This window comes from Fulmarus glacialis, unplaced genomic scaffold, assembly GCF_000690835.1.
Source record: "Fulmarus glacialis isolate BGI_N327 unplaced genomic scaffold, ASM69083v1 scaffold41737, whole genome shotgun sequence".
Lineage (NCBI taxonomy): Eukaryota > Metazoa > Chordata > Aves > Procellariiformes > Procellariidae > Fulmarus > Fulmarus glacialis.
Window position 1 is genome coordinate 1 of NW_009222100.1, and position 14,738 is coordinate 14,738.

Consider the following 14,738-nt stretch of genomic DNA (forward strand, 5'->3'; position numbering starts at 1 on the left):
GGGTTGTTGTGACCCAAGTGCAGGACCCTTAAGTTTGGATCAGCCTTTGATTTTCCAGCAGTTAACTTGGGCCGTTAGCACTTGTGGTCAGCCCATGTTGCATGTTGTATTTCATAAAGAACACAACCTGTTTAAGAAGAATGCTTGCGATGGCATCATCCGTACCACTGATGTGATGTCCTCATGACATCTTGGTTTAGCTACTCTTTCCACTGGATGGAAGGCGACTAGAGGAGTGGTTGGGGTGGCAGTCCTGAAGCAAGCATAGCATTAAAATCCATTGGAAGTTTGAGTGTTTGAAAGTTGAAAGTCCTATATAAATGCATTTTAAGTGTAGATTATATTTTGTAAAATGCACTAAAATCTTCATTTTTAGACTGGAAAAGCAGTGACATGACATGTTCTGTATTTCAGAAAATATTCAACATATGTTCCAGATTGAAGCTATATTATAAATTAGAAGCAAGGCTGATAATATAGTTTAGTTACCAAGGAGGTTGCAAAAGCATTGGGAAATGCTAAGGGACAAAGTTATATGGGGAGATGATCTTGTGATCTCTGCTGTTTCTTCCAGTTTCCTGAACCAAGCCACTCTGCACTTTGTATAGTTTTGTTGCAAGTGAGGTTTGGTGTAATCTTTGTAAACAATTTTGTATTGGGTAATTTGTAGTGTGGTAGCTGGCTGAGGTGTAAACTTGTTTTCAGAGTAAGTTCCTGGAAATATTTTGAAGAAAGAACTTGAAAGGCTAAGAAAAACTCTTGGCAGTCTGTGGGCTACCAACAACAGCAAGAAAGCTTCCTTTTTAGAGTTCTTTCAGTAACTGGAACTTGAAAATCTCCCTCCAGTTATTTTCCTATAGTTTCCCCTCTGGGCTGCTTCACCAAGTGTCTATTAAATGTTCTGCAGTTCTGCAGTTTTTGTTTAACTTCCTACTTCTGGCTTCTGTGTGTATGTGTGTGTGTTTTAACTTATTTAGGATGGTAATTCAGATGTAAAAACAGTTGCTTAGTATTAACAGGCTAGCTCTTAAACCAGTAATCTATAAGTATGGGCACTTTTCTCTTACTCTGTGACTTTACTCAGATGTTGGAAGTTTCTTAAAACCAAACCAACCGACCCAAAACCACCTTCCCTCCCAACTTTGATATTTTTGCCTTACAACCTGCGCTACCATCTGATAACCAAATCACACCTTGGGTCCAAGTTGCTTTTGTAGATGATCCGGAGATTATAGAGAATTTTTAATGAAGTTGGTGGTATTTTTCAGGTTAAATAACAGACAATTATTTTGGTTAATGATGGAAAGTGTTCTTTCAATATCAGAATTTTCTAGCAGGAGCTAACGCACCATAGTTGGGGCACGGCTTGTGGATAGAAAGCTGTAAATGAGGCCTGCCTTAGTTTCTGTGTAGTTTCCATGCTGTGCAGGTTGAGAAACCGAGCAAAGGCAAACCTTCAAACATCTGAGCAATCTGACTCTTGTTAATAGCTGTTAGAGTAGTATTCCCTCTATGCTTGTCAGCTTAGTTTAGGATATGCCTGAGCTATATTATTTGTCTAAAAGCTGAGCTTGAATGGAATGACATCTCTGCAACCTGCTAGTTACTGAACTTAATTAAAAGTACCTCAAAAACTTAATTATGAGAACCGTGAATATTAACTCCTCTCATCTGTAATAAACAGTGACCCTAAAAGACAGCTTTTGCTTTGTATCTTTTTTTTTTTATGCCAACAGCATGCTGTGTTCACCACAACATGCTTGCGGGAGATTCTCATACACATCCATGTTAAAAAAAGAATATCTGTATTGCATTAGAACTTGAGCTCTGATTTTGAGCTAAAGATGGTTTAAATTTGCTGTAGGTAGCGTAGGTTTGGCTGTCAATAGGCAAAAAAGTAAATGTTCAGCCAGAGGTAAGAACTGACAGTTTTAAGACATTTGGTAAGTATCATACTGTTGTTTTACACTTGAAGATGGTGAAAGTCCTGAATTTTGTTCCTGGTGGCTGGATGCTAATCTACCTTTCCGTGTTAGTGCCACGACCAGTCACATAATAACATAGTCCTTGTTAAAGAGGGATTAATCTGTGAATCAATTCTGATTGTAAAGGAGGTTGCAGTTATGTTGTATTGGAGAGCAATCTAGTGCTCTGCCTCCATGAAATGCTGTCTTTTGAGAATAATGTTGCCTTGTACTTCTAACAGGTCTGTTCCTCAAACGGTTTGATTATAACTGACTATGGTTTTACTTATGTAATGAGACAGTAAATTAAATTACAATGTCTTTGAAGTCTTAAAAAATAAGTGTTACTTGGATAACTTTATGGCCAGGTCATCTGCCATATTAATGCCTGTTGATATGTGGAGGTTTATTCTTTTTTTTTAAATGGAAGTTGTGGTAGTTGGGTTAAATAAAAAAAAAAAAAAACACCAACAACTAACAAAACAGACAAGAAGAAGCATGGGCTTGTGATTACTTGTATAAACTGAGATATGTAAAATTGTTCAATTTTATATTAATTCATGGGGCGTTCTAGAGGAATTTAATATGCAAAAGTGACTGATGTTACAGTGTTAACAATACTGTTGAAGTTTAATTACGTTGTTGCAAAATTAAAAACCAAGCTATTTCATCAGTTATGTTTGGATTGCTGAATGCTGTTCTTTAAATTGTGAAGATTAAATTGGATATTTTCCTGTTTTTCTATTGTAGGAAAAGTTCGGTGGCAAGACTTTGATCAAGATGCTTATGTTGGCGCTACCATGGTGCGATCTGGTCAGGATCCATATGCCCGCAATAAGTTTAATCAGGTAGAAAGTGACAAACTGCGAATGGACCGAAGCATTCCTGACACTAGGCATGATCAGTAAGTGCCAAACTGAGCCATGTTTGGGTTGAATTAACTCTTTTGTATTTATGGCTTTTGAGCAGCAGGTGATTTTTCTAAAGCAGGAGCTCTCCAGCTTTTAAAGAAAAATAACAAAAACAGATTGAACTTGGCTTTAAAAACTAGGAAAGCATAGTCTCAAAGCATGAAATTAGCCAACTGTGTATAGTTACTTTGCCTAACTAATTCTGCAGTGAGGATGAACGTACGTTGACAGCTTTGTGGATAGAAGAAGCTGAAGGAGACACCAGAGGGAGAGAGAAAAGGAAGGTGCCTGTTTTTTTCTCTGTAAAGCTCTTTAATCAGGAATGGCATGGCAAAGGAGATTTGTATAGAAACTCAGATACTTACTGTGTCATTTTTAAATCCCTTATATAATAGCATGGTTTTAGCTTCCTTTAAGCAGATGATTTGTAGATAGAGTAAAGCAAGTCTTGTATAATTTGCCATTAATTGATGAAAGTAGGAAGAGTCTGGTGTTTCACTTGTTGCCATGAAAACAGTGAAAAGCACGATGCCCATGGTATACTGAGGAGCTTAAAATGACTTTTGAATTTTCTTCATCACATTCTTCTTTTTTACAAGAAATGCATTCTAACTTTTTAGACCAGGTATTCTTTTCCCACAAGAGCAAAGCTTTTAGAAGCTTCTGTGATTCAGATATGCTGAATTTGGAATTTTTCTAGATATTTAATAACCTCTGAGGGGGGTCTAACAGGCAAATGCTCTCCTTTGAGAAGAACATAAATGAGAGAGATGACAGGAGACAAATTATATTGCAATGGCTATGTTTAACTGTCAGTGTTGTGATTATATGCTAACTTGCCTGGGTTTCTTCACTAAATGGAGCTGTAAAAGAACCCTGCAATGGCGGGGGAGAGGGAGAGAAGTTTCTGGGGAAAGGCCGTGTCTGTGCTGTGATTATTACTTAGACTTCGCCATGGAGCAGATATAAGTGCCCATCAGTCTGTAAATGGTCATCTTTTTAAAGATGTGGTTCTGTGTTTAGTTGGCTCAACATTGTCACAGCTAGCTTTGTTCTTCAGCTTTGTTTTTCAAATTCTGCATGTTACAATCCTTAAAAACAGTTTTCTGTTCTAATGAGAAGTTGTATCTATAAGCAAGACCAGAATGCTACAGTAGGTTTAAAAATAAAGGGAGAAGTGGACATGTGCCATTCCGAAGAAGAGACATACGGTAGCCTGTGAACCCGTGCATTTTCATTGAAAGTATGCTTATTTGCTTAGATTTATTGAATGCTTTTAAAGTAAAATACGTGCTTTGGTTTCATACTCAGTTGCTTGAAAGGTATTTATGACATACTGCAGTGATGATAGTCCAGTGACTTTTCTGAACCTGCCTATATCTGACACTGACTTCTTAGTCTGTTGTGTACTAAGACAACTACCAAAAGTGGCAGAAGAGGAGTTGATTATAATCTCATCCGAAAACAAGATATTTCATTCTTCCTAGGTGGATGTAGTGTGTACATGAGTTTAATAAATAACTGCTTCACAATGAAGGCTGTCTGCTAAGCCTGGGATGTAAATATTATGTTCAAATGACAGGGTATTATGTCTTTCAGGTGTCAACGGAAACAATGGGGGGTAGATTTCCCAGCCACTAGTGTGGTGATCACCTTTCATAATGAGGCAAGATCTGCTTTGCTTCGAACTGTTGTCAGGTATACCTAAGAGAGACCTTGATTTTTCCCTAAAGGCCATTCATTTGTGTCAGATAATGGCTTATGATGAGGAAGGGAAGTAAGAATCCATTATGCTTTTCTGAAATGAAGCATTTGCAGAGGGAAAGATAAGTCTTAATTTTATTGATGCCTTCAGTTCTTACATTCTGAAATAGTGATGTTAAACAAAATTGTTCCCCTTAACTACAAATGCATGGAAGTGTGGAACCAATTACCAGATGATGTGTGGAGGTTGGCTGTGTAACTAGTTTCAAGAAAAAAATCAGGGAAGGTGGATTCTCAGGGGATATTTGACCTAAAGATATCTGCAAAACTTCCATGTTACAAGTTGTCTAATGCACTGATTTCTAGAGGCTCGAATTTTGGGGGGGAATGATTCTACGTGTGCCTCTCTTCACAAAGACTTTCTGTAAGAATAAGCCAGTAGCTGTTGTTGAAGATAGAACCCAGCCCAGGATGCTACTGTGGCTTAACAAAGTAACTGCTTTTATGACATTATTATGGAAAATTAAGACTGCTTAGCATTGAATGCTTTTTTTTTGTCTATTTCAGTGTCCTTAAAAAAAGCCCATCACATCTTATTAAGGAAATCATACTGGTGGATGACTACAGTAACGATTGTAAGTACTTTTACAGGGTCCTAACTTTATTTCGTTTATTCTAGTAAGACTTTCTGTAGATGCTAGTAGGTGACTCGCTTGAGAATAGGTCACATGAATAGGAGTTTGCAGGGACTAATCCAAAACCAGCTCTTAATTCTTTTGTATCTGTTATTGTGGAAATGTGAAGAGTTCTGATAAATAGTTCAGGTCTATTTTATTACTTCCTGTTAGCTGAAGGAGCAGAGTGTGTAGTTGAAAACAGCCTTTACATAGCATGTTATCTGTTATTTAAAAAAAAAAAAAAAAAAACAACAACAACAAAAAAAACAAAACATGATGCTTGCACCAAATATTTCTGTAGCACTGCTTTAAATGAATGCTGGTCTCCATCAACCTCTTGGAAAAATTCTTACTGAATCTAAAATAAGTCAAGGTTTTGTAAGTACTAGGATATCACAGTACAAACTTGAACAATTGAAATGGACTTCTGAGTAACATTTCTTAAAGGAAGTTAATGTCTACACTTGCATTGCTAGTTTATAGCTAGTTTAGGATAGGTTTAAGCTTTAATGTTGGCTAAGAAGTGAGCTTTCTTATATGCAAAGAAAACAGTTAATCCTAGAAAATAGTTTAATCCTATAAAAGTTTTTTCTTATGCAATGTAGAAACTCTAAAATAAGCATAGAGAATATCATTAAATAAAAATATTTCAAGAGTGTAAAATTAAATTAGCTTTAAATAACATAATGAGGGTAGTAATTTCTTAACCTGGTAACTTTTCTTTATTTCTGGTGAGACAAGTAGGCATTTTTTTTAAGCATATATCTTATATTTAACTGTTTATGACAATAAACACTTTCCACTACAAAGCTTTTGTTTTTCTTTTAAGACAGCCACTCTTATGGTATACGGTATTGGATGTTAAATTGGTTCTCATCACTTGATTTTTTTTTTTTTTTTTAAATTTTATTTTTTAAAGCTGAGGATGGTGCTCTCTTGGGAAAAATTGAAAAAGTGCGGGTTCTTCGAAATGATCGCCGAGAAGGTAGGCTTAATCTGTGGGAAGGAAGATACAAATTCCACTGTGTTGCCTTATCTGTTAATCTTCATTAAGTCTTTTAAAGGAAGATTCTGCTATTACATTCTGTATTGAAGGGAGGATTTTCACTTTATAAATCAACTTACTAGTGGAAAGAATAAAAGCAAATGCATTTGTGCAAGTAAAAACAGTAGTTCTGATCAATTCTGTATTGTTGTGTGCGCAATTGTTGGCTTTCACAGTGAAAGCTGACTTGAGAAATTGTCTTTTACCCTCAACCTCTCCTTTCTCTTACTGTACTGAATCCTCAGTTAAGCTCCTCCCATTGTATGTAAGGTCTCACTGTAATCTGTATGAATGTTTGAAATGATCCAGCTTAAAAATAGCCCTCTTTTTTGCTGGTTCCCTTACTAGAGATCATTTTAAGGATCCAGTTGATGGACAGCCTGGCAAACAGTTTGTTTGGCAGACTTGAGAGGGTTTGAGCAGCCAGGAGGGCTGGGACCACATATGCCAGTTGTGCTGAAGCCAGTGCGCCATATAACAAACTTGTCTTACATTTTTGTTTTCTTCTTTGTTGCTTTGTAAATTATGGTCTCATATCACTAAGCCCTTCAGTCAGCAGCTTCCTGGCTATGGAGCTTAACGTATTAGATACAGGCAACTGTTATTCTACAGCTGTTTGAAATAATAACTGAGAGTTGACAGTTGACATGGCTGACTGAGTTAGCAGATATGTGCTTGTTTATTTTTGTAAGCACTGTATCTTTTAGGCTGCCAGCCTGGCCCGGGGAGCAACTAGAATCATTAGATTGTCAGAAACTGGAAATTACACACACAAAACCTGTATGTCCCATAATTAACGTTGCTGCAAACTGGTGGGTTCTTAGTGTTCAAATGTTTTGTTTGGAATACACTTGTGAACAAAGGCTTGTTAGGAAAGCAGGCTTTCTATGACTTGCCATGGTTGCAGGGTTCTGAGTAAGTTAATGTCACTTTTCTGATCAGTACAGCACTTAAAGATGGAGATGATAGTAGTGGGGAAAAAAACAGAATGAAGTAACGCTTTTTTGATTTTTATTATTTAGTAATTATAGATATTAACTTTGTATTGCATATACAGATTCGTACTTAAAAATATGCGTCAGTATATCTGAAAATGAAATACTATTTGATAAATCTTTTACTATGTCAGAAAAGAACAACTATTTGCAGACTAAAGGCACAGTATTAGTTACTTGGTATTTTTGTGAGATTAAGATTAAATTATTACCCATGGGATTTACTGTACTGTTCATAAAGTTTTGCCTAGGCATCCATATATGCAACCACCTGATAATTTTTTAAATTAAAGTACTGTAAGATTTCATTTGATTGCTGGCTTGCTATGCTTGAGTCTGATACTCACTTTGCTTTTCATTTTCAAGTGTAGGCTGATACTGATACGTCAGACACATACAAATTAAAATTTAAGAGAATCAGTAAAATCAACCAGTGTGTAGGATGCTAAGAGTAACACGTTAGTATGAACAACAGAGAAAAGCACTGTGTTTTAAAACAAAAATTAAAATAAAGGGATGGTGTCTGTGGAGGGGATGACATTGACTCCTTGCTTTCAGAAATATGTGATAGTAGCTTTTAGTCTCATCTGTAAGACTGGAGTATGGGAACAGATGTGTTTTGGAGGGCATGGTAGTCTATAGAATAAATGTTCAGAGGAACCTTCTCAACTTTTTGTTGTAAGGCTGAATGTGATTGTAGAGGACTCAGAGACCCAAGTGGCCATCTCCATTTTTTTGTCCCTAAATCTGAAATTAGAAACACTGTTGTGTGTTTTCTATGGAAGTAGGGCAAGACAGTAGGTTCTATAAGAGTGTAAGTTAGAAATAATAAGCTCTGGAAGGAGGAATTGCAAAAGTAAAGGAAACATAGAGTGCTTGAGGAACGGTTTGATGTGGAAAAACTGAACAGAACAGGTTCAAAGGCTGGAATTAGGGAGACAGCATAAAAAGCAATGAGGTACAGTTAGCTGCCCACGTGCAACAGATAAGGTGTAGAAAGTACTTTTGGAGAGCATCAGCACAGCGCGTATCTACAACAGTGAAGTGCTCACGTTTGCGGTAAGAGACAGTACAAGGATCTTGATGAATGTTGCTGAATGTTGGACAGAGCAAACAAGCTTTTCCTCTTAAGCATCTTGTATTATGTTTGGCAGAGTCATATTTTGCAGGTTTATTTTGTAAAGGGGATGGAAAGAAATGGGGTTGACTCTTTTACAATGTTTCAGTTGGGGATGGGGAGGAAAAGTAGAACAGATTTAGTGGGGAAAAATGTAGAAAGAAAAAGAAAAAAGTAATTGGCTTTGGTCTTGAGTGACAATGAAATCAATAATTTTTGAATAGTAATAGAGAAAAGTAGGGAGGAAATTTGCAGAGGAATGAGAGGAAGATTGCTATTTTTCTGTATTGAAGTACATGATGGGATGTTCTGGGGTATGTGTGTATATATAGCAAGGGACGTTAAGGAATGGTGAGGTCATCCAATGAACAAATATTAAAAGGGAAGGAAGGAAGGAAAGGAACAGGATAAATCAGTGAGGGAGTCTGTAACTGAGGTGTAGAGAAGAGAAGAACCTTTTGGCATTACCAGAAGTTTCTTCCTAAAGAAATCTTTTCAAGATAAGATTAAAAAAAACCCAAACCCAAACAAACAAGAGAATTGCAAGAAACACCGGGAAAAGACAGTTGAAGGGGGTGGGAGGAAGGCTCTCAGACATGAATTAATGAAGTACGGTTATTTCTGGAAGAAGTTGATAGAAGAATGGACAGACTGTGGTGGGAACTAAGATGGGGGTATGGCAAAAAGGTTGGGAGGATAAGTTAATGATGGTGCTTTCCTCAGTTCTATCATAGAACTATTGGAAAGGTGTTTGTTTTCAGGACCTATCTTGAGTAACATTTATCAGTATAAATACTATTTACTGTAATGCAGACCCAGCTGTACTTGTGTATCACTTTTTTTGAAAAAGTACTTTAATTTTTCTATCTAAATCAGATTGAAACCTGTAGACCAGGGTGCAGTAGGTTGGAAGCTTGTGGGCTGTTTGTTATGAAGTCATTTCACTGAATTGTTAACTAGCATCTCATTTTGATAATGGAACTTGTGTGTTTGTCCTGTCTGAGTTAGAGTGATTTAATTCACAACTTACTTGGAATGCAGTAGTTTCTCACTACTGTTGATTGTTTTCCTCAGTAAGTACTTTAAACTTTTTACCTTTACTTCTCAGGCCTGATGCGCTCCCGTGTCAGAGGGGCAGATGCAGCACAAGCAAAAGTACTGACCTTCCTGGATAGTCACTGTGAATGCAATGAACACTGGCTGGAACCGCTTTTGGAAAGAGTAGCTGAGGTTAGTAAAGAGTTCTTCTAAAGTAATTTCCTGAAGGAGTAGCTTTTAAATTTTAAAGCCATCTGGTTTATACTACATTAATTTTATGCATTTTTTTAAGGAAGCTTTTTCTCTGAAGTGAGATGATCAGAGTGTTCCCTGATTAAAACCCACTTTTTGTTCATTTAATCTGTGAACACAGGAACATAAAATGTGAATATTTATTATTATCTTTACAAGCAATTCAAATATATGCTGCTTTGGTTCTTTAAAGACGTCCTCCGTAAGTGTTGAAAATCTTTAGAGCAAAGTATAGTTCTCCTCAACCAACATCATCTCAATGTAATTCAGTTTACCTGAGTATTTATGCCTCATTAAGATTCAGTGTGATAATAGGAGAGAGGTTGAGCTGTGAAACCAAAATTCTCATGGAAATTAGCAGGGACTGTGGGCTCTCAGCTTCTATGAAAATGATGCTTAGTCCCGGAAAAGCAATTGAGACGATTGAGAGTGAAAGTATACTGTTTTCTCCAGGGTTGGTTATACTTGTTAACTTGCTCTGGAGGAACTCAGCTGAAGTGAAAAGTGAATCAAGTGTGATCTCAAAAAGCACTGGGGAACACTCAAGATAACAGGGTTTTTCTTTGTTCTTAATTCCATTCCCTTTCTGGTAAACTCCCCTTTCTGGAAAGGCTTTCTTTCAAAATGCTCCTGGTCGAAATGGTTTTGCTAAGCTACTCTGTCTTGTTAATGCCCAATTCTTCGCTTATCCTCCCTACACTTCCCTTTGCGTTTCCCCTCTAAAAGGGGAGGGGGGGGGGGGTTTGGAAAAAAAAGGAAATAAAACTCATATACTCAATATGCCGATGGAGAAGCTATCAACTGATGACTGGTTTTCCGTATTCTGTTTGGTTCTATGATGCTTTACTGTGTATTCCAGAAATACTGTAAGTTGCCTAAGACATATCAGCAGTTAAAATCCTATTTTGGAGTAGAAATAACTTTAAGCAGCTCAAACCTGGACACTGTTAAAGTACCTAGAGCCTACAAAGCCCTTGAGCGTGAGTAACATAGCACTTCCTTCTATTTTTGTGCTCATGTGAAGTGTTGCAGCCTCAGAACGGTTGGGGGAATGTCTCTATAATAATTAACTAGGAAAATAAACTTGAAGGCATTAAATATAGCTCAGAAGGAAGTGGAGAATGCTTGCAGCTAAAGCACTGATGGATTCTAGGATGTGGGAACTGTTTTCAAGCCTTTTTGTGTAAATGGTTTGAAGCATCTACTTCTTCAAGAAATCAGAAGAGAAATGGTAGTTTTGGTCAACAAAACCTTGCTTTTAGTAAGACAGCCATTTTGCCAATTACCCTTTTTCTTTATAACTTTTTTCAGGGCATACTCATTTAGCTTTCTGAAACTGATACGGGATATGAAAAAGTGTTAACCTTTTCATCATAACAGAATGTAAAACCTCTTATTAAATTGCCGACTGTTTTGTGAAGATCCAGTATTACACGTGGTGTACTTGGTGGGAAAAACTGGTGCATATTTTGCTGTGAGCAGCAGCCACTTTTTAGCAGCACATGTATTATTAGATCCTTCAAAACTTACTTCTCACAATCATCACTTGATACACACTAATTATGTGTGCCATTGAATAGTTTTCAGCTGTATGAATACAGTTTTCCATTCTTAAAAGCTTGATGTTAAAGAAATAATTGATGTGGAATTTCAGTTTACTTTTATCTAGGAAGATTCCCAACCAACAAGTATGGGGATTGATAAAGCTTCTAAGCTTTCTGCTTCTACAAATAATTAAGGCATGGATAGTGTTTACATACAGTATATGATAGTTCTTTGTTATTTTAAACAGATTGATTTTGCTCACAGTACAGATGGTATGTTACTTGATGTTAATTGGTAGCATTTTCTTGATAGTCTCAGTGACAAGAAGCTGAATAGATGTGAACTCATTCCTCGTCTGGCCTCAAAGGTAACTTTTTCCAGGTCAGGGCTAATATGCATTAATACAGTATTTTCTGATGTGCTGCTGCATCTATTCTATATGTGGTGTAAAGTGTGGGCTTTTTCTTTTTTTCTTTTGTTCCAGAATTGCCCACTTGGCATTTAATTCTGTTGGAGTTTTGGGGGATTAGTTGTGTGTGTTACAATATAAAAATTTATAGCTTCCAAGGAACAGTCTGAATTGAATCAGTTCTACAATACTCTATCTGATGTGCTGTAACCACTTTAGAAAGCTGTGTCTTTGACCTCTTGCTTGTGTTAGGAGCACTTGAGGCATCAAACCCTCCTCTTCAATTGAAGGATGATCCATCCCACAGTTTTCTTCTTTGAGATGGTTTCCTGGTTAAAGTATCTTTGTCTATTGACCAGGCTTGCTTAGCTTTCCTAGAGGCGTCTGACACTGCTAGGGATTTTTCTTCAGCAATTTGAGTGGAAGCTTAAAGCAGAAGCAGCATACATATGAGGTGAATATTTTAGAGTTCAGAATGTACAGATACCTGTGTAACCTGGAGCTGATATATCTTCTTTTTATTCCCTCCTGGAGAATGGTTTTCTGCCTGTTTCCCTAAGATACCTTTTATGCCCTCTAGATTTTTTGTGTGTGTTAGGGGAGATTAAACGAGGAGACAGTGGAGGTTAACCCTTTGATTCCCCCAAAATGTCAACATAGTAAAAAGTATGTGCAATCCTGAAAATATTGGTAACTACTAGCTATTTCATGAACATTTGTCTACTTGGTTTTTTCCATTTCCAATTTCTAATCACTTTGTTCTATTCTTATAATACATCAGTTATATGAGAAAAATAAAAATTGAAAGATTCTAGTGCAGAACTGAACTAATCTGTTTTCATAGCATAGCTTAAATCCTATATCACTTTTAGGAAGGTATTTTTAAACAAAGATGATCTTAAAAGGAAGAAAGAACTAAGATTAAGAAATGAGATGTGTATTCCTTTTTCATATCTGTCTCAGATTTTTGTGACCTTGAATGAATCAACTTTTAACTGGCACAATGCTGAAAGGAAAATATTTGTTTTCTCTTAAAAGTGTTGTGAAACTTAATCTTTGAAGTGTCTTGAGATTTTTTTGGGGGGGAAGCAATGTATGCAGAATCTTGAGGATAATTTCTGATAGTTTATGAGAATAATATATAATAGTCTAACTCTCTAGAGCATACATAACCTTCTTATGAAATATTAAAATGAAATAGTCTGCTACAAATTTCCAGGCACTACAGAGTTGTAGTATTCACAGGCTATTTCTTTCCACTACCCTCACCAAGAAGCACATGGTTTTCCAATTGTGTGTTCCATTATAAGTTATGGTGTCAACCCTTCAGAATGAAACAAGAGATTACAAAAAGAGCAGCTTCTTTTTGCTGTGTTTTTGTTTCTAAATCAGATTTCTACTTTAATCACATCAGATTTCTACTTTAATCACACTATGGTTAAATAAGTAACTTGCTTTAGGATAATTTAAAGGGAGCAGCTGCTTTTTAGTGTTTTGAGTGAATGAACTCCCTGTACTTTGGAGACCCACAAGCTCTTTTCAGCAGTCTCTGCATTAACAACTTTGTAGTGCCTTGCAAAACATCACCTTAAGAATGTGCGAGTCTTTTGTCTGCTTTGCTGCTGAGCAAATCTGTAATTTCAAATCATGGAAGGAACAGCATGCTTCCAAGCCAGTAAAGTGGGGGTTGTTCATTGAACTGAATGGTCGCAACCTAGGTATTTGTCTGTCAGAGAAACAACTGTTAAGTTGTTTAAATAATACATTAGGTGTAACAAGTGGTGGTAGTGTGGTGTCGCACTGATATTTGTAGGACTAATCAGACCAGCAGTAAAAGCCTGAGGAAATCCCAAATATGTAGAGACAACGTGCTACCTTCTTACTCAGCATGATGGAATGGAGATAAGTTGAAGCCTAACTGAAGCTCTACCTAATGTGACACCTGATAGATTGGGCAACTTTTACCACCAGGTTCAACCAAGCTGAGTATACTTTTGTCAGAAAAGGTTTTTAGAGATGGCCATAGATATTGGTCTTTTCCCAAGTAACAAGTGATAGGACAAGAGGAAATGGCCTCAAGTTGCACCAGGGGAGGTTTAGATTGGATATTAGGAAAAATTTCTTCACTGAAAGCGTTGTCAAGCACTGGAACAGGCTGCCTAGGGAAGTGGTTGAGTCACCATCCCTGGAGGTATTTAAAAGACGTGTAGATGTGGTGCTTAGGGACATGGTTTAGTGGTGGATTTGGCAGTGTTAGATTTAGGGTTGGACTTGATGATCTTAAGGGTCTTTTCCAATCTAAATGATTCTATTCTATAAGCTGTTTCAGTTTTTCCTTCCCCAAGAAGTGCTTACTTCATAGAGACAAACTGGCTTAACCATGATACTGCATTTCTAATATTAGATGAGACTTTTTTTAGAGTACTGATGTCTTGTGATCCTACTGGATGATGCATGTGGAGTTGCTGGAAGGATTTTTGTTTTTTCTTAAAAATTATTTTGACAAGCACATCAGCTAAGGTAATTAACATTACTCAGAGTAGTACATGAGACCATGGTCAGACAGAGGAATGTGGTATCTGTACCACTGGAATCTTGGCTGCTGGAGATTAATAGCATTCATTAGTCTGAGGTGTTTTTAGGTTCTCTTTTCTATCTAAGTATCTGATTGTGAAGTGTGATTCTTCTAGTGTGAAATGGGTTAGCATTAACCTAAGACTTTCCTAATTGCAGAAAGGCCTAAGTGTTCATTAAAGGTTGGAGTAATAAGACTCTAGTACACCGTGTGGCTAGAGATTTGCTGTGGAAAATACAAATTGCCTGGATGCTTCTTTTCTTTCAGCTGGTTTTAAAAGCAAGAGTGGAAGTGCTGTTTGCTCAACTGCCTTTAGAACTACAAGTTTGCTGCCTTCTTCAAGAGCAAGTTGGAAGAGGGGGATTACTTGAATATAAGTAGCCTAGAATAGAAGGAGGATGCCCAGCTATATAGTGTGGTTTCTGCTTTCTGAAGCAGTAGTGAGCAATGCTATTCACAGCACCGGCTATTCAGAGGCATAAGTTGAAATAGGGGGAGAGCTGGGG

General features: G+C 37.0%; 1 protein-coding gene across 1 annotated transcript in view; it reads left to right on the forward strand.

Moving 5' to 3' along the window:
- Positions 1-2,714: 2,714 nt before the first annotated feature.
- Positions 2,715-14,738, forward strand: part of GALNT2 (polypeptide N-acetylgalactosaminyltransferase 2) — a gene marked incomplete at both ends in the record, with an annotated part of 28,062 nt that continues 16,038 nt past the window's right edge. Inside the window, 5 exons of the mRNA XM_009581339.1 lie at positions 2,715-2,868; positions 4,475-4,573; positions 5,147-5,214; positions 6,176-6,241; positions 9,522-9,643. Coding sequence (XP_009579634.1) covers positions 2,715-2,868; positions 4,475-4,573; positions 5,147-5,214; positions 6,176-6,241; positions 9,522-9,643 — 509 coding nt within the window. The remainder of the gene's footprint in view (positions 2,869-4,474; positions 4,574-5,146; positions 5,215-6,175; positions 6,242-9,521; positions 9,644-14,738) is intronic.